The sequence below is a fragment of the Oncorhynchus clarkii genome, chromosome 9 (genome assembly GCF_045791955.1).
Source record: "Oncorhynchus clarkii lewisi isolate Uvic-CL-2024 chromosome 9, UVic_Ocla_1.0, whole genome shotgun sequence".
NCBI classification, from domain to species: Eukaryota; Metazoa; Chordata; class Actinopteri; order Salmoniformes; family Salmonidae; genus Oncorhynchus; species Oncorhynchus clarkii.
The window spans coordinates 48,453,747-48,476,918 of NC_092155.1; the positions used below are offsets into that span (position 1 = coordinate 48,453,747).

The 23,172-nt window shown below is 39.8% G+C and overlaps 1 protein-coding gene and 1 pseudogene across 1 annotated transcript; both read left to right on the forward strand.

The window, feature by feature from the left end:
* Nucleotides 1–2,093: 2,093 nt before the first annotated feature.
* On the forward strand, nucleotides 2,094–7,926 carry LOC139417559 (WAP four-disulfide core domain protein 3-like). Its single transcript, XM_071166799.1, has 7 exons — nucleotides 2,094–2,190; nucleotides 3,037–3,174; nucleotides 5,076–5,213; nucleotides 5,880–6,026; nucleotides 6,325–6,461; nucleotides 7,290–7,302; nucleotides 7,820–7,926. Exons 1-7 carry the CDS (start codon nucleotides 2,094–2,096, stop codon nucleotides 7,924–7,926), a joined length of 777 nt encoding a protein of 258 aa, XP_071022900.1.
* A 4,296-nt stretch (nucleotides 7,927–12,222) lies between these two features.
* LOC139417560 (WAP four-disulfide core domain protein 3-like) lies at nucleotides 12,223–18,883 on the forward strand (annotated as a pseudogene).
* The last annotated feature ends 4,289 nt before the right edge of the window (nucleotides 18,884–23,172 follow it).

Here is a 23,172-nt window from a genome sequence, read left to right on the forward strand (position 1 = left end):
GTATATTCTTAGTAAGCATTAGGCTATCCTCTCTTTAGCTTTTGTTTATGCAGCCTATACGTTTGACCTAAGTGGAGTTGTCTCAGTCAGGCATATAGAATGTGATGAGTATAGTCCTACAACGTTATTGTGAGAAAATAATGTAAGAAAATCCAATGTTAAGCATTTATTTAGTCCGCCAAATTGTTGTCAGCTCTAAGCCACAAGATGTCAGTGTAGTACAATTATGAACTTGTATAGGTCTGCCATTCATGAGCAAGACAGATGAGAGAAAATATTTGATAGAAATGTAAAAAGTTATTTTGGGACATGTATAGGTCTATTTCTTAAGATTAATTACAGGTAAAAATCATATATCATGTAAACAGAGCCCAACCGTTGCCCAAAAATCAACCAATCAAGAGTGTTATAGCTCTCCATATACTGTACTTTGACACATTTCGTTATGAATCATTGTACATTTTGGATTTTCACCCGCAGTTTAACAGAAACCCAGTCAGTCATTGAACGACAAACTCAGTTGAAGACACACTATGGACGTCTAGTTGTTAATTGTTTACATCAAATTTTGGCTTGAATTCTTTTTTTCTCACCATTATTTAAACAGGTAGGCAGGTTTACAATTGGAATTGCGACCTGGCCAAGATAAAGCAAAGCAGTTTGACATATACAACAACACAGGATGGAGTAAAACAAACATACAGTCAATAATACAGTAGAAAAATAAGTCTATATACGATGTGAGCAAATGAGGTGAGATAAGGGAGGTAAAGGCAAAAAAAAGGCCATGGTGACGAAGTAAATACAATATAGCAAGTAAAACACTGGAATGGTAGATTTGCAGTGGAAGAATGTGCAAAGTAGAAATAAAAATAATGGGGTGCAAAGGAGAAAAATAAATAAATAAATACAGTAGGGGAAGAGGTAGTTGTTTGGGCTAAATTATGGATGGGCTATGTACAGGTGCAGTAATCTGTGAGCTGCTCTGACAGCTGGTGCTTAAAGCTAGTGAGGGAGATGTGTTTCCAGTTTCGTTTCAGTCATTGGCAGCAAAGAACTGGAAGGAGAGGCGTCCAAAGGAAGAATTGGTTTTGGGGGTGACCAGAGAGATATACCTGCTGGAACGCGTGCTACTGGTGGGTGCTGCTATGGTGACCAGCGAGCTGAGATAAGGGAGGACTTTACCTAGCAGGGTCTTGTAGATTACCTGGAGCCAGTGGGTTTGACGACGAGTATGAAGCGAGGGCCAGCCAACGACAGCGTACAGGTCACAGAGGTCGCAGTGAATGTTGGCTGTATAGTTCATATTAATACATTTCTCTTTAAGTTTAGGCTAACAATACACCTATTTGCTTTTGCTCATGGGTTTGGGGTGGTGTGCACCTTTCTGTGCAATGACGAAATTCTGTCCTATTTTCTAAACAATATCAATGTCCATTTGGGGGACCACTTTTTGAATCAGTTCCATATATCCTCCTTAATTATTCTCATTACATGTGACCTAAGCAAGTGTTCGGATCCGAACTCGGAATGTAAATTGAGTGGCATAGGGACCCTGCAGGTGCATTGTTCCTTGTGCATTCATCTTTTCAATGGTCTCTCCCCAATGATGTGTATAAACCCTGGATTGCTGATGCTTTGTAATGGCCAATGAGAGGCTTTGAAGCCACTTGGCACTCTCCAGAAAGAGCAGTCCTCCATAGGAATGAATGGAATTCTACAATATTTCAATAAAATGTTTCAAGGACACAATTTCATGTATTTAAGTATTTATTTGTTGTGGTGGGGGCAGTAACATTAACACTCTCAAAATATAAAATGTACATGTTCAGGTCAATTAATATAATTTGCATGTGTGCATTAAGGTGTCTGTAATAGAATAGATTTGTAAAACAACCAATGTAGACATTAATAAATGCATTTCTATAGCTTTGTTTTACAATGAAGGAGGAGTACCAAAATGGCTGTGCGATGGCTTCAAAGCAGCGCCTCCCTCTTAGTCATCTAAGGTTAATACATATTATGGTCTCCTCCTCTTCTATTAAATTGATTTGGACTGCATTTGCTCTAACAGTCTTGAAGTCAGCATGGACATGAATTTGTCAGCGCGTTGTGCTTTGGTTCTTTTTCTGTTGGCATTTGTAGATTTGGAAATAGTCTCTGCTGCAGAAACGGGAGACACATCTACAGGTGAGTTGTTCTAATTAGCCTACTTTGCATTATTTGTCATGAAACAAACTGTGACAATTTGATGATTTATTTTAAGAAGTCTGCTACACTTGACTTAGGTGTTATAGTCTACCTAATTGGTTATAAACAATAGCCTATAATTGTGCATAGCCCCTTTGCAACCTATTTTGTTGCAACCTTACTAAGAAATACAAGCCAGCCATTATGACTTTGAAACAATCCAGCCTACCCTTGTCCATTTTACACATACACTGTCAAATAAATTCTAGTTGTTTCAACTAATTATTATGAAGTAAGTGGTTCCAAAGCCTTTTTCAGTTTATTCAACTTCTAGATAAAAGTGTTACCTGAACTTAACATTTTTAGTTGGCCCAAACTTAGCTCCAACTTGAGAAAACGTATGCAAAAATTCAGTCAACATGTGTTTGTCAATTTGTCTCATATGTTCATTTAACTAGAAATGATTATTTCTGCATCTTAATAGCACTGTTTGTGTGTCTGTATGTAACTAGCTGCACAGCCCCTTTTAGTTAACATACAATGTTTTCAACATACTTATTTGAACCAATAGATTGTGAGTGTTCAGAAGGCTGCCATGCGTTTTCATTGGTGTTATGGGGGAAACATTGATGATGGTGGCCAAATGTCTCCAAAACTAATTAGACACAAAAATATTAGGGGTATACTCTGCAATCTTTTCACAAATACAAATTCATATTTATCGTAACCATCTACACACAAATATGACAGATTTTCATAAATTGGTTCAGTCCAAATGTGTCCATGTTCATGTCTCTTTATGGCAATTTGGGTTCCCTGACATCTGCTCAAATTGTGTTCACAAAGCAAAGCCTGGAGTGTGCCCTCGTAGACGATGGGGCGTAGGGACGTGTGCAGAGTTCTGTTCCAATGACAGTGACTGCCCCAATGATAAAAAATGCTGCCACAATGGATGTGGGCATAACTGCATTGCACCGTACACAGGTAGGATATGGTCCCAGAGTGACAGATACACCCATCTATTGCATTCATTATTGCTGCATTACTCTGGAAACAAGAAAGATGGAGATTGTAATGTACATTTCATACACATAGATCAATATATTTCACATACACTCTCTTTAGAGCTGAGACACTCAATTAAGAAGATTTATGAGAGCCATGTGGGTATTTAGAGATTTATATATATATATATATATATACACCATAAACCTTTTGTGATGGGGACATTTAAGACCAGTAAAGCTCATATTTAATTTAGAGTGATCAACACAATGTTTAGTACAGAGCTTCTGTAATACACATGATTTCCATTGTTCCTCTTGTGACATTCAAGGTGTGGGTTGATGGTCACTAGACTTGATGATGAATGTTATGGATTGTTCTCATATCTGTTGATAGTGATTGACGCCAGACTGGAGGTCCCAGTAGAAGGACCGATGACACACTGATTATTCACTGTTGTATTGCATTGATGACATTGTGGAACACTGTGTGATTCTGTAGCAGCTGACAATGTCACCGCTTTCTGTTTTGACTTCCTACAAATGCAAATGCCTTTTTATCGTAACCATCTCCTCACAAATATGACAGATTTTCAGAAAATGGTTCGGTCCAATTGTTTCCTATTCGTCCTGCTCTCTCACAGTGCCGATCCCCCCGAAGGCAGGTCAGTGCCCGCTGCTTCTGAATGTCGTGCCGTCACACAAGGGATGTGTCCGCGATGAGGACTGTCCTAAAGATGACAAATGCTGCATCTTTGACTCTGGCGCCTTGTGTGTCCCACCTGACTTCAGTAAGAACCTGACTGGTTTACTAACAGTGTTCAGAAGGCTGCCATGCGTTTTCATGGGTGTTATGGGGGAAACATTGATGATGGTGGCCAAATGTCTCCAAAACGAATTAGACACAAAAATATTAGGGATATACTCTGCAATCTTTTCACAAATACAAATTCATATTTATCGTAACCATCTACACACAAATATGACAGATTTTCATAAATTGGTTCAGTCCAAATGTGTCCATGTTCATGTCTCTTTGTGGCAATTTGGGTTCCCTGACATCTGCTCAAATTGTGTTCACAAAGCAAAGCCTGGAGTGTGCCCTCGTAGACGATGGGGCGTAGGGACGTGTGCAGAGTTCTGTTCCAATGACAGTGACTGCCCCAATGATGAAAAATGCTGCCACAATGGATGTGGGCATGACTGCATTGCACCTAACACAGGTAGGATATGGTCCCAGAGTGACAGATACACACATCCATTGCGTTCATTATTGCTGCATTACTCTGGAAACAAGAAAGATGGAGCTTGTAATGTACATTTCATACACATAGATCAATATATTTCACTTACACTCTCTATAGAGCTGAGAAACTCAATTAAGAAGTCACATAATAGAAAGACTTCATTGGGAAGAGTCAGTGTAGGCTGACAAGTTGCTACCATAAACCTATTTGTAATGGGGAAATGTAGGATCGCTAAAGATCATATTTAGTTGAGAGTGATCAACAAAACATTTAGCGTATACAGTTTATGTTATACACAATGGTTCCAGGATCCTAGTTGTGACATTCAAGATGTGGGTTGATGGTCACTAGACTTGATCCTGAATGTTATGGATTGTTCTCATATCTGTTGATAGTGATTGACGCCAGACTGGAGGTCCCAGTAGAAGGACCGAGGACACACTGATTATTCACTGTTGTATTGTACTGATGACATTCTGCGACCACTGTGTGCAGCTAACATTTATCGTAACGATCTCCACACAAATATGACAGATTTTCAGAAAATGGTTCAGTGTAATTGTGTCCATGTTCATGTGTCTTTGTGGTAAGTCGTGTTCCCTGACATGTCTGCTCAAATTGTGTTGTCCCAAAGCAAAGCCTGGAGTGTGCCCTCGTAGACGATGGGGCGTAGGGACGTGTGCAGAGTTATGTTCCAATGACAGTGACTGCCCCAATGATAAAAAATGCTGCCACAATGGATGTGGGCATAACTGCATTGCACCGTACACAGGTAGGATATGGTCCCAGAGTGACAGATACACCCATCTATTGCATTCATTATTGCTGCATTACTCTGGAAACCAGAAAGATGGAGATTGTAATGTACATTTCATACACATAGATCAATATATTTCACATACACTCTCTTTAGAGCTGAGACACTCAATTAAGAAGATTTCTGAGAGACATGTAGGTATTTAGAGTAAAATATTTATATATATATATATATACACCATAAACATTTTGGAATGGGGACATTTAAGACCAGTAAAGCTCATATTTAATTTAGAGTGATCAACACAATGTTTAGTATAGAGCTTCTGTAATACACATGATTTCCATTGTTCTTCTTGTGACATTCAAGGTGTGGGTTGATGGTCACTAGACTTGATGATAAATGTTATGGATTGTTCTTATATCTGTTGACAGAGATTGACGCCAGACTGGAGGTCCCAGTAGAAGAACCGAGGACACACTGATTATTCACTGTTGTATTGTATTGATGACATTGTGGAACACTGTGTGATTCTGTAGCAGCTGACAATGTCACCGCTTTCTGTTTTGACTTCCTACAAATGCAAATGCCTTTTTATCGTAACCATCTCCTCACAAATATGACAGATTTTCAGAAAATTGTTCGGTCCAATTGTTTCCTATTCCTCCTGCTCTCTCACAGTGCCGATCCCCCCGAAGGCAGGTCAGTGCCCGCTGCTTCTGAATGTCGTGCCGTCACACAAGGGATGTGTCCGCGATGAGGACTGTCCTAAAGATGACAAATGCTGCGTCTTTCACTCTGACGCCTTGTGTGTCCCACCTGACTTCAGTAAGAACCTGACTGGTTTACCAACAGTGTTCAGAAGGCTGCCATGCGTTTTCATGGGTGTTATGGGGGAAACATTGATGATGGGGGACAAATGTCTCCAAAACTAATTCGACAAAAAAATATTAGGGGTATACTCTGCAATCTTTTCACAAATACAAATTCCTCTTTACCGTAACCATCTCCACACAAATATGACTGATTTCCAGAAAATGGTTCAGTCCAATTTTGTCTGTGTTCATGTCTCTTTGTGGTGAGTCGGGTTCCCTGACATGTCTGCTCAAATTGTGTTGTCCCAAAGCAAAGCCTGGAGTGTGCCCTCGTAGACGATGGGGCGTGGGGATGTGTGCGGAGTTATGCTCCAATGACAGTGACTGCCCCAATAATGAAAAATGCTGCCACAATGGATGTGGGCATGACTGCATTGCACCGACACAGGTAGGAATGGTTCCAGAGTGACAGATACACCCATCCACTGCATTCATTATTGCTGCATTACTCTGGAAACAAGAAAGCTGGGGCTTGTAATGTACATTTCATACACATAGATATTTTTGAGTTGCACCCCCTTTTGCCCTATGAAAAGCCTCAATTCATCAGGGCATGGGGTCTACAAGGTGTTTAAAGCGTTCCATAGGGATGCTGGCCCATGTTGACTCCAATGCTTCTCACAGTTGTGTCATGTTGGCTGGATGTCCTTTGGTTGGTGGACCGTTGGCGGCAGGGTAGCCTAGTGGTTAGAGCGTCGGACTAGTAACCGAAAGGTTGCAAGAGCAAATCCCTGAGCTGACAAGGTAAAAATCTGTCGTTAAGAACAAGGCACTGTTCATCGGCCGTCATTGAAAATAAGATTTTTTTCTTAACTGGCTTGCCTAGATAAATAAAAGTAAAATATTTCAGGGAAAAGGATTTGGGGAATATCAGGCTGAGACTTCAGAGGAGTAGCAACATACGTTTCTTACGATACAGCAATTCACAGAACTTTAAGCTGACAATTTGTCAAGGGCCACCAACAAAATTCCAACTCATTGTAATAGTAAGACCTCAATGGAAAGAATCAGTGTACGGATGATTTCCAGTGTTCTACTTGTGACACTCAAGGTGTGGATTGATGGTCACTAGACTTGATGCTGAATGTTATGGATTGTTCTCATATCTGTTGATAGAGGTTCACGCCGGACTTGAGGTACAAGGGCCGAGGACACACTGATTATTCACTGTTATGTTGTATTGATGACATTCTGTGAACACTGTGTGATTCTGTAGCAGCTGACAGCCTGTTTGTTTTGACTTCCTACAAGCCTCTAGAGCTGGTGTTTACAGAATATTTGTTGCTGTCTGATTAGAATATAAAGGGCATGTCTCCAAAATGCCAGTTAGACATTTTCTATGCTTCTGTGCTGGAAGTGTCTCCCTGTTGCAGCTTGTAATAAACTGGATATAATTCTTCTCTAAATAAAAAATAATTAATATTAACCAATCCACCTCTTTGGAGGACACAAATATTTTGGAGTTTTACAGCTTTTCTGCTGTATATTCATGTATATACATTTTACATGTACATTTTACATGGATATCGGCAGTGTATCAAATCAAAATCGGCAGTGTATCAAATACTTGTTCTCCCCACTGTACATGCACATACATTGTACGTATACATTTTACATGTATCGATTTATTATGGATAGATTTGATTGACTTTACCTGCGACTGCTTTTCTCGATTGTTATCCTGGAAATTCCTATTACACGTATGTTTCTACTGTATGACTGACAACTTTTAATTTGTTACCATAGTGAAGCCCGGTCGCTGTGTCCTGCCCAACGGGACCTACATGTGTGCCGAGTACTGTTACAAAGATGGCCAGTGCCCCGAGGAACAGATGTGTTTCCGGATATGTTGATTCTATGCCTGCAGTGAGCCATTGAAGCTTTATTGGAAGTTCTTATTAGTTATAAGAAATAAGTAGAAAATACAAATCATTACATGTACAATTATGTCTATGAAAACTGATGATTTTATGCAATAATAAATATTAAAAATGATCATAGCTTTTATGGAAACTGGACAATTTTTATGTGCAGTATGTGAATTGACAAACGGCAGTATGTGAATTGACAAACTCATGTGGACTGCTGAATTTGAATAAAACAAGATTTTGAACACCTGTGCTTGGTTTTTTAGGGGGTTATTTGAGACTCGTGTGGTGCTCATGTGAATATCCTTCATTTTCCGGCTTCAGACCAATGCCTGTTCTCAGTTTAAACATAGTGTTTTGTTTTTAATTTCCATGGTTTTTACACCGGAAGGTGATCGTGCAACCTTATTATAGAACATTATAATTAAGCAAAAATGCACAAGGAGTTGTGGTATACGGCCAATATACCATGCTAAGGACTGTTCTTAGCATGTGCCTTGACATGCAGCCCTTAGCCGTGGTATATTGGCCATATACCACAAACCCCCGAGGTTCCTTATTGCTATTATAAACTGATTACCAACGTAATTGAAGCTGTAAAAATAAATGTTTTGTCATACCCGTGGTAAATGGCCTGATATTCCACGGCTGTCAGCCAATCAGCATTCGGGGCACGAACCACCCACTTTATAATATAGTTTAACACATGCTTTCCTTGTGAATCTTCACGATGTTGTACGTTTTATTTATTGATAAGATCCATGCTCATAATCATACTGATCATTGCTCATAGAAAATTGGTGAGAGCAAGGAAACAAAGACTGAAGCAAATATTTGCTATGTGATTACACAATGCAGCTGGCTAGATAGACGACTACACGAGACGGAAATATGGCCGAGCTGTTCTCAGTTGAAGGGTTCTGAAATATTCTCTCTCGCCGAGTCGAGTTGTGACCGTGAATATCGTCATCCATCTCGGTGGAAACAACTTGGACACACAAAGGGGACAGCCCTGGTGCGTCAGATGCGAGATGATTTGGAGGTAGTCCGCATGTCCCCTGGGGCAATAGTGAGCTACTCTGACATCAAACAGTGGAAGATTTGCATGTTCCTCCGTGGCAGGCGCATGCCCACAATCCACCACTTTGCATTAAATCACTGTGTCCCTGGGCAGTACCATAGGGCAGGGTTTCCCAAACTCGGTCCTGGGGCTCCTCCTGGGTTCACGTTTTGGTTTTTGCTCTAGCTCTACACAGCTGATGAAAATAATCAAAGCTTGATGATGAGTTGGTTATTTGAATCAGCTGTGTAGTGCTAGGGCAAAACCCCCAAATGTGCGCCCAGTGGTACCCATGTTAACAACCATTCCTGAACCTGACTCCAAAAACAAGCCACCGACGGACAGTACCAAAATAGATACTCTATTGATTTTGTTCAATGCCCCATATACTGAGCATTCTTTTTGTAGCGGGAATTTTATATAATAGCTTAAATTGAAAAGAAAGGATTGATGCTTCAATTGTTACTTTGTATATTACTTCAATAAATCTGATGCCATGGTATTGGGATATAGAACATCTGTTCCCAACTATCTTGAATTGTATGAATTTTATTTTACTACATGATTCCATATGTGTTATTTCATAGTTTTGATGTCTTCACTATTATTACACAATGTAGAAAATAGTAAAAAATAAATAACAAAACCTGGAATGACTAGGTGTGTCCAAACTTTTGACTGGTACTGTATGTAAATGAGATATTTCTGTATTTCACTTTCAATAAATTAGCAAACATTTCTAAAATCATGTTTTCACTGTCATTATGAGATATTGTGGGTAGATGGGTGAGATTCTTTTTTAATGCTTTGCTGGTGGTGAAATTAGCAAAGGGGGGGTGGGGGGATTGGACTGTGAGGTTACTTTTGCATGGGTTGGAGACTCCCAATTGCTAACATGTATAGAGAGCAATAGTAATGATGTCTCTTTTTAGGGACTAACTCCATCATGGTTCTTTGAACAAAGCCTATGGGAAAATGTATTGAGTTTTTGTAGGGTTTTTGGATAAACGCTGAAAATACGTTTTGTGGTGAAGACAGGTTTGGGAGATCTTATACGTTTTGTTCTATGAGATAATCTTCATCAGCTAATGTCACGTTTTGCGCATTTTGAAGCATTTATGTAATTGAGAAAAGCATTTATGGACTAAAAACATTATGTTACTCAACATAGAGTTTGTCTGAAGTTACACATCACAGTATCACAACAGCGTGACCGTTTCGGAATATTGTGTGCTTATTGTTTAGAAAGTATTTAGTATTTATTATGCCTATAGTGAGGAGGTCAGAGACCTGACCGTGTGGTGCAAGGACAACAACACCCACTCAACGTGATCAAGACAAAGGAGATGATTGTGGACTGCAGGAAAAGGAGGACCGAGCACAGCCCCATTCTCATTGACGGAGCTGTAGTGGAGCAGGATTCAAGATCCTTGGCGTCCACATCACCAACAAACTAACATGGTCCAAGCACACCAAGACAGTTGTGAAGAGGGCACAACAAAACTTTTTCCCGCTCAGTAGTCTGAAAAGATTTGGCATGGGTCCTCAGATCCTCAAAAGATTTTACAGCTGCACCATCGAGAGCATCCTGACGGGTTGGTATCACTACCTGGTATGGCAACTACTTGGCCTCTACCTGCAAGGCACTACAGAGGATAGTGCTTACGGCCCAGAACATCACCGGGGACAATCTTCCTGCCACCAAGGACCTCTATACCACGCGGTGTCAGAGGAAGGCCCTAAAAATGGTCAAAGACTCCAGCCACCCTAGTCATAGACTGTTCTCTCTGCTACCGCACAGCAAGCAGTACCGGAGCGCCAAGTCAGTTTAAATAGCTTCTACCCCAAGCCATAAGACTCCTGAACAGTGAATCAAATGGCTAATCACTTTGTCAACCACAACATGTTATAGACTGACTGTACAAAATATTATGAACATAGACTGATATAGACTGACCAGGTGAAGCTGCAATCCCTTATTAATTTAACCTGTTAAAACCACTTCACTCAGTGTAGATGAAGGGTAGGAGACAGGTTAACAGTCAGTCATATAGAATGTGATGTGTATAGTCCTACAACGTTATTGTGAGAGAATAATGTAAGTCCTCCAAATAGTTGTCCGCTCTAAGCTACAAGATATCAGTGTAATAAAATGATAAAAGAGTATAGGTCTGCCCTTCATGAACAAGACAGATGAGAGAGAACATATTTGATAGAAATTAAAAAAGTTATTTTGGGACATGTATAGGCCTATTTCTTAAGATGAATTACAAGTAAAAATCATATACCATGTAAACAGAGCCCAACAGTTGCCCAAAAATCAACTTATCAACAGTGTTATAGCTCTCCACATACTGTACTTTGAAACATTTCGTTATTAATCATTATACATTGTGGATTTTCACCTGCAGTTTAACAGAAATGCATTCAGTCATTGAACTACAAACTCAGTTGAAGACACACTATTGACGTTTAGTTGTGAATTGTTTACATCAAATTTTGACTTAATTTCTGGACAATATTACTGTCCATTTGGGGGACCACTTTTGGATCAAGAACACCCCCAGAGGCACAAGTTCCATATATCCTCTTTAATTATTCTCATTACATGTGACCTAAGCAAGTGTTCGGATCCGAACTCGGAATGTAAATTGATGGGCATAGGGACCCTGCAGATGCATTGTTCCTTGTGCATTCATCTTTTCTATGGTCTCTCAATGATGTGTATAAACCCTGGATTGCTGATGCTTTGTAATGGCCAATGAGAGGCTTTGAAGCCACAGGCCGCCACACTGGCACATCCCAGAAAGAGCAGTCCTCCATAGGAATGAATGGAATTCTACAATATTTCAATAAAATGTTTCAAGGACACAATTTCATGTATTTAAGTAATTCTTTGTTGTGGTGGGGGCAGTAACATTAACACTCTCAAAATATAAAATGTACATGTTCAGTTAAATTAATTTAATTTGCATGTATGCATTAAGGTGTCTGTAATAGAATATATTTGTCAAAAAACAAATGTAGACATTAATAAATGCATTTCTATAGCTTTTTTTTTTTTTTACAATGAAGGAGGAGTACCAAAATGGCTGTGCGATGGCTTCAAAGCAGCGCCCCCCTCTTAGTCATCTAAGGTTAATACATATTATGGTCTCCTCCTCTTCTATTAAATTGATTTGGACTGCATTTGCTCTAACAGTCTTGAAGTCAGCATGGACATGAATTTGTCAGCGCGTTGTGCTTTGGTTCTTTTTCTGTTGGCATTTGTAGATTTGGAAATAGTCTCTGCTGCAGAAACGGGAGACACATCTACAGGTGAGTTGTTCTAATTAGCCTACTTTGCATTATTTGTCATGAAACAAACTGTGACAATTTGATGATTTATTTTAAGAAGTCTGCTACACTTGACTTAGGTGTTATAGTCTACCTAATTGGTTATAAACAATAGCCTATAATTGTGCATAGCCCCTTTGCAACCTATTTTGTTGCAACCTTACTAAGAAATACAAGCCAGCCATTATGACTTTGAAACAATCCAGGCTACCCTTGGCCATCTTACGCATACACTGTCAAATAAATTCTAGTTGTTTCAACTAATTATTATGAAGTAAGTGGTTCCAAAGCCTTTTTCAGTTTATTCAACTTCTAGATAAAAGTGTTACCTGAACTTAACATTTTTAGTTGGCCCAAACTTAGCTCCAACTTGAGAAAACGAATGCAAAAATTCAGTCAACATATAATGAATGATGTGTTTGTCAATTTGTCTCATATGTTCATTTAACTAGAAATGATTATTTCTGCATCTTAATAGCACTGTTTGTGTGTCTGTGTGTAACTAGCTGCACAGCCCTTTTTAGTTAACATACAATGTTTTCAACCTACTTATTTGAACCAATAGATTGTGAGTGTTCAGAAGGCTGTCATGCATTTTCATGGGTGTTATGGGGGAAACATTGATGATGGGGGACAAATGTCTCCAAAACTATTAATTAGACACAAAATTACTTGGAGTATGGCCTACAAACTTTCCAGAGATGCAAATGCATATTTGTCAAATCCATCTCGACACAAATATGACAGATTTTCATGAATTGGTTCAGTCCAAATGTGTCTATGTTCATGTCTCTTTGTGGCAAGTTGGGTTCCCTGACATCTGCTCAAATTGTGTTGACCCAAAGCAAAGCCTGGAGTGTGCCCTCGTAGACGATGGGGCACGGGGATATGTGCAGAGTTATGTTCCAATGACAGTGACTGCCCCAATGATGAAAAATGCTGCCACAATGGATGTGGGCATAACTGCATTGCACCTAACACAGGTAGGATATGGTCCCAGAGTGACAGATACACCCATCTATTGAATTCATTATTGCTGCATTACTCTGGAAACAAGAAAGCTGGAGATTGTAATGTACATTTCATACACATAGATCAATATATTTCACTTACACTCTCTATAGAGCTGAGAAACTCAATTAAGAAGTCACATAATAGAAAGACTTCATTGGGAAGAGTCAGTGTAGGCTGACAAGTTGCTACCATAAACCTATTTGTAATGGAGAAATGTAGGATCGCTAAAGATCATATTTAGTTGAGAGTGATCAACAAAACATTTAGCGTATACAGTTTATGTTATACACAATGGTTCCAGTATACTAGTTGTGACATTCAAGATGTGGGTTGATGGTCACTAGACTTGATGCTGAATGTTATGGATTGTTCTCATATCTGTTGATAGTGATTGACGCCAGACTGGAGGTCCCAGTAGAAGGACCGAGGACACACTGATTATTCACTGTTGTATTGTACTGATGACATTCTGTGACCACTGTGTGATTCTGTAGCAGCTAACATTTATTGTAACGATCTCCACACAAATATGACAGATTTTCAGAAAATGGTTCAGTGTAATTGTGTCCATGTTCATGTGTCTTTGTGGTAAGTCGTGTTCCCTGACATGTCTGCTCAAATTGTGTTGTCTCAAAGCAAAGCCTGGAGTGTGCCCTCGTAGACCATGGGGCGTAGGGACGTGTGCAGAGTTCTGTTCCAATGACAGTGACTGCCCCAATGATAAAAAATGCTGCCACAATGGATGTGGGCATAACTGCATTGCACCGTACACAGGTAGGATATGGTCCCAGAGTGACAGATACACCCATCTATTGCATTCATTATTGCTGCATTACTCTGGAAACAAGAAAGATGGAGATTGTAATGTACATTTCATACACATAGATCAATATATTTCACATACACTCTCTTTAGAGCTGAGACACTCAATTAAGAAGATTTATGAGAGCCATGTAGGTATTTAGAGTTATATATATATATATATATATACACCATAAACCTTTTGTGATGGGGACATTTAAGACCAGTAAAGCTCATATTTAATTTAGAGTGATCAACACAATGTTTAGTACAGAGCTTCTGTAATACACATGATTTCCATTGTTCCTCTTGTGACATTCAAGGTGTGGGTTGATGGTCACTAGACTTGATGATGAATGTTATGGATTGTTCTCATATCTGTTGATAGTGATTGACGCCAGACTGGAGGTCCCAGTAGAAGGACCGAGGACACACTGATTATTCACTGTTGTATTGCATTGATGACATTGTGGAACACTGTGTGATTCTGTAGCAGCTGACAATGTCACCGCTTTCTGTTTTGACTTCCTACAAATGCAAATGCCTTTTTATCGTAACCATCTCCTCACAAATATGACAGATTTTCAGAAAATGGTTCGGTCCAATTGTTTCCTATTCGTCCTGCTCTCTCACAGTGCCGATCCCCCCGAAGGCAGGTCAGTGCCCGCTGCTTCTGAATGTCGTGCCGTCACACAAGGGATGTGTCCGCGATGAGGACTGTCCTAAAGATGACAAATGCTGCATCTTTGACTCTGGCGCCTTGTGTGTCCCACCTGACTTCAGTAAGAACCTGACTGGTTTACTAACAGTGTTCAGAAGGCTGCCATGCGTTTTCATGGGTGTTATGGGGGAAACATTGATGATGGTGGCCAAATGTCTCCAAAACGAATTAGACACAAAAATATTAGGGATATACTCTGCAATCTTTTCACAAATACAAATTCATATTTATCGTAACCATCTACACACAAATATGACAGATTTTCATAAATTGGTTCAGTCCAAATGTGTCCATGTTCATGTCTCTTTGTGGCAATTTGGGTTCCCTGACATCTGCTCAAATTGTGTTCACAAAGCAAAGCCTGGAGTGTGCCCTCGTAGATGATGGGGCTTAGGGACGTGTGCAGAGTTCTGTTCCAATGACAGTGACTGCCCCAATGATGAAAAATGCTGCCACAATGGATGTGGGCATGACTGCATTGCACCTAACACAGGTAGGATATGGTCCCAGAGTGACAGATACACATATCCATTGCGTTCATTACTGCGGCATTACTCTGGAAACAAGAAAGATGGAGATTGTAATGTACATTTCATACACATAGATCAATATATTTCACTTACACTCTCTATAGAGCTGAGAAACTCAATTAAGAAGTCACATAATAGAAATACTTCATTGGGAAGAGTCAGTGTAGGCTGACAAGTTGCTACCATAAACCTATTTGTAATGGGGAAATGTAGGATCGCTAAAGATCATATTTAGTTGAGAGTGATCAACAAAACATTTAGCGTATACAGTTTATGTTATACACAATGGTTCCAGTATCCTAGTTGTGACATTCAAGATGTGGGTTGATGGTCACTAGACTTGATCCTGAATGTTATGGATTGTTCTCATATCTGTTGATAGTAATTGACGCCAGACTGGAGGTCCCAGTAGAAGGACCGAGGACACACAGATTATTCACTGTTGTATTGTACTGATGACATTCTGCGACCACTGTGTGCAGCTAACATTTATCGTAACGATCTCCACACAAATATGACAGATTTTCAGAAAATGGTTCAGTGTAATTGTGTCCATGTTCATGTGTCTTTGTGGTAAGTCGTGTTCCCTGACATGTCTGCTCAAATTGTGTTGTCCCAAAGCAAAGCCTGGAGTGTGCCCTCGTAGACCATGGGGCGTAGGGACGTGTGCAGAGTTATGTTCCAATGACAGTGACTGCCCCAATGATGAAAAATGCTGCCACAATGGATGTGGGCATGACTGCATTGCACCGTACACAGGTAGGATATGGTCCCAGAGTGACAGATACACCCATCTATTGCATTCATTATTGCTGCATTACTCTGGAAACAAGAAAGATGGAGCTTGTAATGTACATTTCATACACATAGATCAATATATTTCACATACACTCTCTTCAGAGCTGAGACACTCAATTAAGAAGATTTCTGAGAGACATGTAGGTATTTAGAGTAAAATATTTATATATATATATATACACCATAAACATTTTGGAATGGGGACATTTAAGACCAGTAAAGCTCATATTTAATTTAGAGTGATCAACACAATGTTTAGTATAGAGCTTCTGTAATACACATGATTTCCATTGTTCTTCTTGTGACATTCAAGGTGTGGGTTGATGGTCACTAGACTTGATGATAAATGTTATGGATTGTTCTTATATCTGTTGACAGAGATTGACGCCAGACTGGAGGTCCCAGTAGAAGAACCGAGGACACACTGATTATTCACTGTTGTATTGTATTGATGACATTGTGGAACACTGTGTGATTCTGTAGCAGCTGACAATGTCACCGCTTTCTGTTTTGACTTCCTACAAATGCAAATGCCTTTTTATCGTAACCATCTCCTCACAAATATGACAGATTTTCAGAAAATTGTTCGGTCCAATTGTTTCCTATTCCTCCTGCTCTCTCACAGTGCCGATCCCCCCGAAGGCAGGTCAGTGCCCGCTGCTTCTGAATGTCGTGCCGTCACACAAGGGATGTGTCCGCGATGAGGACTGTCCTAAAGATGACAAATGCTGCGTCTTTCACTCTGACGCCTTGTGTGTCCCACCTGACTTCAGTAAGAACCTGACTGGTTTACTAACAGTGTTCAGAAGGCTGCCATGCGTTTTCATGGGTGTTATGGGGGAAACATTGATGATAGGGGACAAATGTCTCCAAAACTAATTCGACACAAAAATATTAGGGGTATACTCTGCAATCTTTTCACAAATACAAATTCCTCTTTACCGTAACCATCTCCACACAAATATGACTGATTTCCAGAAAATGGTTCAGTCCAATTTTGTCTGTGTTCATGTCTCTTTGTGGTGAGTCGGGTTCCCTGACATGTCTGCTCAAATTGTGTTGTCCCAAAGCAAAGCCTGGAGTGTGCCCTCGTAGACGATGGGGCGTGGGGATGTGTGCGGAGTTATGCTCCAATGACAGTGACTGCCCCAATAATGAAAAATGCTGCCACAATGGATGTGGGCATGACTGCATTGCACCGACACAGGTAGGAATGGTTCCAGAGTGACAGATACACCCATCCACTGCATTCATTATTGCTGCATTACTCTGGAAACAAGAAAGCTGAGGCTTGTAATGTACATTTCATACACATAGATATTTTTGAGTTGCACCCCCTTTTGCCCTATGAAAAGCCTCAATTCATCAGGGCATGGGGTCTACAAGGTGTTTAAAGCGTTCCATAGGGATGCTGGCCCATGTTGACTCCAATGCTTCTCACAGTTGTGTCATGTTGGCTGGATGTCCTTTGGTTGGTGGACCGTTGGCGGCAGGGTAGCCTAGTGGTTAGAGCGTCGGACTAGTAACCGAAAGGTTGCAAGAGCAAATCCCTGAGCTGACAAGGTAAAAATCTGTCGTTAAAAACAAGGCAGTTAACCCACTGTTCATCGGCCGTCATTGAAAATAAGATTTTTTTTCTTAACTGACTTGCCTAGATAAATAAAAGTAAAATATTTCAGGGAAAAGGATTTGGGGAATATCAGGCTGAGATTTCAGAGGAGTAGCAACATACGTTTCTTACGATACAGCAATTCACAGAACTTTAAGCTGACAATTTGTCAAGGGCCACCAACAAAATTCCAACTCATTGTAATAGTAAGACCTCAATGGAAAGAATCAGTGTACGGATGATTTCCAGTGTTCTACCTGTGACACTCAAGGTGTGGATTGATGGTCACTAGACTTGATGCTGAATGTTATGGATTGTTCTCATATCTGTTGATAGAGGTTCACGCCGGACTTGAGGTACAAGGGCCGAGGACACACTGATTATTCACTGTTATGTTGTATTGATGACATTCTGTGAACACTGTGTGATTCTGTAGCAGCTGACAGCCTGTTTGTTTTGACTTCCTACAAGCCTCTAGAGCTGGTGTTTACAGAATATTTGTTGCTGTCTGATTAGAATATAAAGGGCATGTCTCCAAGATGCCAGTTAGACATTTTCTATGCTTCTGTGCTGGAAGTGTCTCCCTGTTGCAGCTTGTAATAAACTGGATATAATTATTCTCTAAATAAAAAATAATTAATATTAACCAATCCACCTCTTTGGAGGACACAAATATTTTGGAGTTTTACAGCTTTTCTGCTGTATATTCATGTATATACATTTTACATGTACATTTTACATGGATATCGGCAGTGTATCAAATCAAAATCGGCAGTGTATCAAATACTTGTTCTCCCCACTGTACATGCACATACATTGTACATATACATTTTACATGTATCGATTTATTATGGATAGATTTGATTGACTTTACCTGCGACTGCTTTTCTCGATTGTTATCCTGGAAATTCCTATTACACGTATGTTTCTACTGTATAACTGACAACTTTTAATTTGTTACCATAGTGAAGCCCGGTCGCTGTGTCCTGCCCAACGGGACCTACATGTGTGCCGAGTACTGTTACAAAGATGGCCAGTGCCCCGAGGAACAGATGTGTTTCCGGATATGTTGATTCTATGCCTGCAGTGAGCCATTGAAGCTTTATTGGAAGTTCTTATTAGTTATAAGAAATAAGTAGAAAATACAAATCATTACATGTACAATTATGTCTATGAAAACTGATGATTTTATGCAATAATAAATATTAAAAATGATCATAGCTTTTATGGAAACTGGACAATTTTTATGTGCAGTATGTGAATTGACAAACGGCAGTATGTGAATTGACAAACTCATGTGGACTGCTGAATTTGAATAAAACAAGATTTTGAACACCTGTGCTTGGTTTTTTAGGGGGTTATTTGAGACTCGTGTGGTGCTCATGTGAATATCCTTCATTTTCCGGCTTCAGACCAATGCCTGTTCTCAGTTTAAACATAGTGTTTTGTTTTTAATTTCCATGGTTTTTACACCGGAAGGTGATCGTGCAACCTTATTATAGAACATTATAATTAAGCAAAAATGCACAAGGAGTTGTGGTATACGGCCAATATACCATGCTAAGGACTGTTCTTAGCACGTGCCTTGACATGCAGCCCTTAGCCGTGGTATATTGGCCATATACCACAAACCCCCAAGGTTCCTTATTGCTATTATAAACTGATTACCAACGTAATTGAAGCTGTAAAAATAAATGTTTTGTCATACCCGTGGTAAATGGCCTGATATTCCACGGCTGTCAGCCAATCAGCATTCGGGGCACGAACCACCCACTTTATAATATAGTTTAACACATGCTTTCCTTGTGAATCTTCACGATGTTGTACTTTTTATTTATTGATAAGATCCATGCTCATAATCATACTGATCATTGCTCATAGAAAATTGGCGAGAGCAAGGAAACAAAGACTGAAGCAAATATTTGCTATGTGATTACACAATGCAGCTGGCTAGATAGACGACTACACGAGACGGAAATATGGCCGAGCTGTTCTCAGTTGAAGGGTTCTGAAATATTCTCTCTCGCCGAGTCGAGTTGTGACCGTGAATATCGTCATCCATCTCGGTGGAAACAACTTGGACACACAAAAGGGACAGCCCTGGTGCGTCAGATGCGAGATGATTTGGAGGTAGTCCGCATGTCCCCTGGGGCAATAGTGAGCTACTCTGACATCAAACAGTGGAAGATTTGCATGTTCCTCCGTGGCAGGCGCATGCCCACAATCCACCACTTTGCATTAAATCACTGTGTCCCTGGGCAGTACCATAGGGCAGGGTTTCCCAAACTCGGTCCTGGGGCTCCTCCTGGGTTCACGTTTTGGTTTTTGCTCTAGCTCTACACAGCTGATGAAAATAATCAAAGCTTGATGATGAGTTGGTTATTTGAATCAGCTGTGTAGTGCTAGGGCAAAACCCCCAAATGTGCGCCCAGTGGTACCCATGTTAACAACCATTCCTGAACCTGACTCCAAAAACAAGCCACTGATGGACAGTACCAAAATAGATACTCTATTGATTTTGTTCAATGCCCCATATACTGAGCATTCTTTTTGTAGCGGGAATTTTATATAATAGCTTAAATTGAAAAGGAAGGATTGATGCTTCAATTGTTACTTTGTATATTACTTCAATAAATCTGATGCCATGGTATTGGGATATAGAAAATCTGTTCCCAACTATCTTGAATTGTATGAATTTTATTTTACTACATGATTCCATATGTGTTATTTCATAGTTTTGATGTCTTCACTATTATTACACAATGTAGAAAATAGTAAAAAATAAATAAAAAAACCTGGAATGACTAGGTGTGTCCAAACTTTTGACTGGTACTGTATGTAAATGAGAAATTTCTGTATTTCACTTTCAATAAATTAGCAAACATTTCTAAAATCATGTTTTCACTGTCATTATGAGATATTGTGGGTAGATGGGTGAGATTCTTTTTTAATGCTTTGCTGGTGGTGAAATTAGCAAAGGGGGGGGTGGGGGGATTGGACTGTGAGGTTACTTTTGCATGGGTTGGAGACTCCCAATTGCTAACATGTATAGAGAGCAATAGTAATGATGTCTCTTTGTAGGGACTAACTCCATCATGGTTCTTTGAACAAAGCCTATGGGAAAATGTATTGAGTTTTTGTAGGGTTTTTGGATAAACGCTGAAAATACGTTTTGTGGTGAAGACAGGTTTGGGAGATCTTATACGTTTTGTTCTATGAGATAATCTTCATCAGCTAATGTCACTTTTTGCGAATTTTGAAGCATTTATGTAATTGAGAAAAGCATTTATGGACTAAAAACATTATGTTACTCAACATAGAGTTTGTCTGAAGTTACACATCACAGTATCACAACAGCGTGACCGTTTCGGAATATTGTGTGCTTATTGTTTAGAAAGTATTTAGTATTTATTATGCCTATAGTGAGGAGGTCAGAGACCTGACCGTGTGGTGCAAGGACAACAACACCCACTCAACGTGATCAAGACAAAGGAGATGATTGTGGACTGCAGGAAAAGGAGGACCGAGCACGCCCCATTCTCATTGACGGAGCTGTAGTGGAGCAGGATTCAAGATCCTTGGCGTCCACATCACCAACAAACTAACATAGTCCAAGCACACCAAGACAGTTGTGAAGAGGGCACAACAAAACTTTTTCCCGCTCAGTAGTCTGAAAAGATTTGGCATGGGTCCTCAGATCCTCAAAAGATTTTACAGCTGCACCATCGAGAGCATCCTGACGAGTTGGTATCACTACCTGGTATGGCAACTACTTGGCCTCTACCTGCAAGGCACTACAGAGGATAGTGCTTACGGCCCAGAACATCACCGGGGACAATCTTCCTGCCACCAAGGACCTCTATACCACGCGGTGTCAGAGGAAGGCCCTAAAAATGGTCAAAGACTCCAGCCACCCTAGTCATAGACTGTTCTCTCTGCTACCGCACAGCAAGCAGTACCGGAGCGCCAAGTCAGTTTAAATAGCTTCTACCCCAAGCCATAAGACTCCTGAACAGTGAATCAAATGGCTAATCACTTAGTCAACCACAACATGTTATAGACTGACTGTACAAAATATTATGAACATAGACTGATATAGACTGACCAGGTGAAGCTGCAATCCCTTATTAATTTAACCTGTTAAAACCACTTCACTCAGTGTAGATGAAGGGTAGGAGACAGGTTAACAGTCAGTCATATAGAATGTGATGTGTATAGTCCTACAACGTTATTGTGAGAGAATAATGTAAGTCCTCCAAATAGTTGTCCGCTCTAAGCTACAAGATATCAGTGTAATAAAATGATAAAAGAGTATAGGTCTGCCCATCATGAACAAGACAGATGAGAGAGAACATATTTGATAGAAATTAAAAAAGTTATTTTGGGACATGTATAGGCCTATTTCTTAAGATGAATTACAAGTAAAAATCATATACCATGTAAACAGAGCCCAACAGTTGCCCAAAAATCAACCCATCAACAGTGTTATAGCTCTCCACATACTGTACTTTGAAACATTTCGTTATTAATCATTATACATTGTGGATTTTCACCTGCAGTTTAACAGAAATGCATTCAGTCATTGAACTACAAACTCAGTTGAAGACACACTATTGACGTTTAGTTGTGAATTGTTTACATCAAATTTTGACTTAATTTCTGGACAATATTACTGTCCATTTGGGGGACCACTTTTGGATCAAGAACACCCCCAGAGGCACAAGTTCCATATATCCTCTTTAATTATTCTCATTACATGTGACCTAAGCAAGTGTTCGGATCCGAACTCGGAATGTAAATTGATGGGCATAGGGACCCTGCAGATGCATTGTTCCTTGTGCATTCATCTTTTCTATGGTCTCTCAATGATGTGTATAAACCCTGGATTGCTGATGCTTTGTAATGGCCAATGAGAGGCTTTGAAGCCAAAGGCCGCCACACTGGCACATCCCAGAAAGAGCAGTCCTCCATAGGAATGAATGGAATTCTACAATATTTCAATAAAATGTTTCAAGGACACAATTTCATGTATTTAAGTAATTCTTTGTTGTGGTGGGGGCAGTAACATTGACACTCTCAAAATATAAAATGTACATGTTCAGTTAAATTAATTTAATTTGCATGTATGCATTAAGGTGTCTGTAATAGAATATATTTGTCAAAAAACAAATGTAGACATTAATAAATGCATTTCTATAGCTTTTTTTTTTTTTACAATGAAGGAGGAGTACCAAAATGGCTGTGCGATGGCTTCAAAGCAGCGCCCCCCTCTTAGTCATCTAAGGTTAATACATATTATGGTCTCCTCCTCTTCTATTAAATTGATTTGGACTGCATTTGCTCTAACAGTCTTGAAGTCAGC

Coding starts and splice junctions, on each gene's coding strand:
- LOC139417559 (XM_071166799.1), top strand. CDS start 2,094: ATGAATTTGTCAGCGCGTTGTGCTTTGGTTCTTTTTCTGTTGGCATTT. Junction 3,175..5,075: donor CTGCATTGCACCGTACACAG/GTAGGATATGGT, acceptor GTTGTCCCAAAG/CAAAGCCTGGAGTGTGCCCT. Junction 6,027..6,324: donor GTGTGTCCCACCTGACTTCA/GTAAGAACCTGA, acceptor GTTGTCCCAAAG/CAAAGCCTGGAGTGTGCCCT.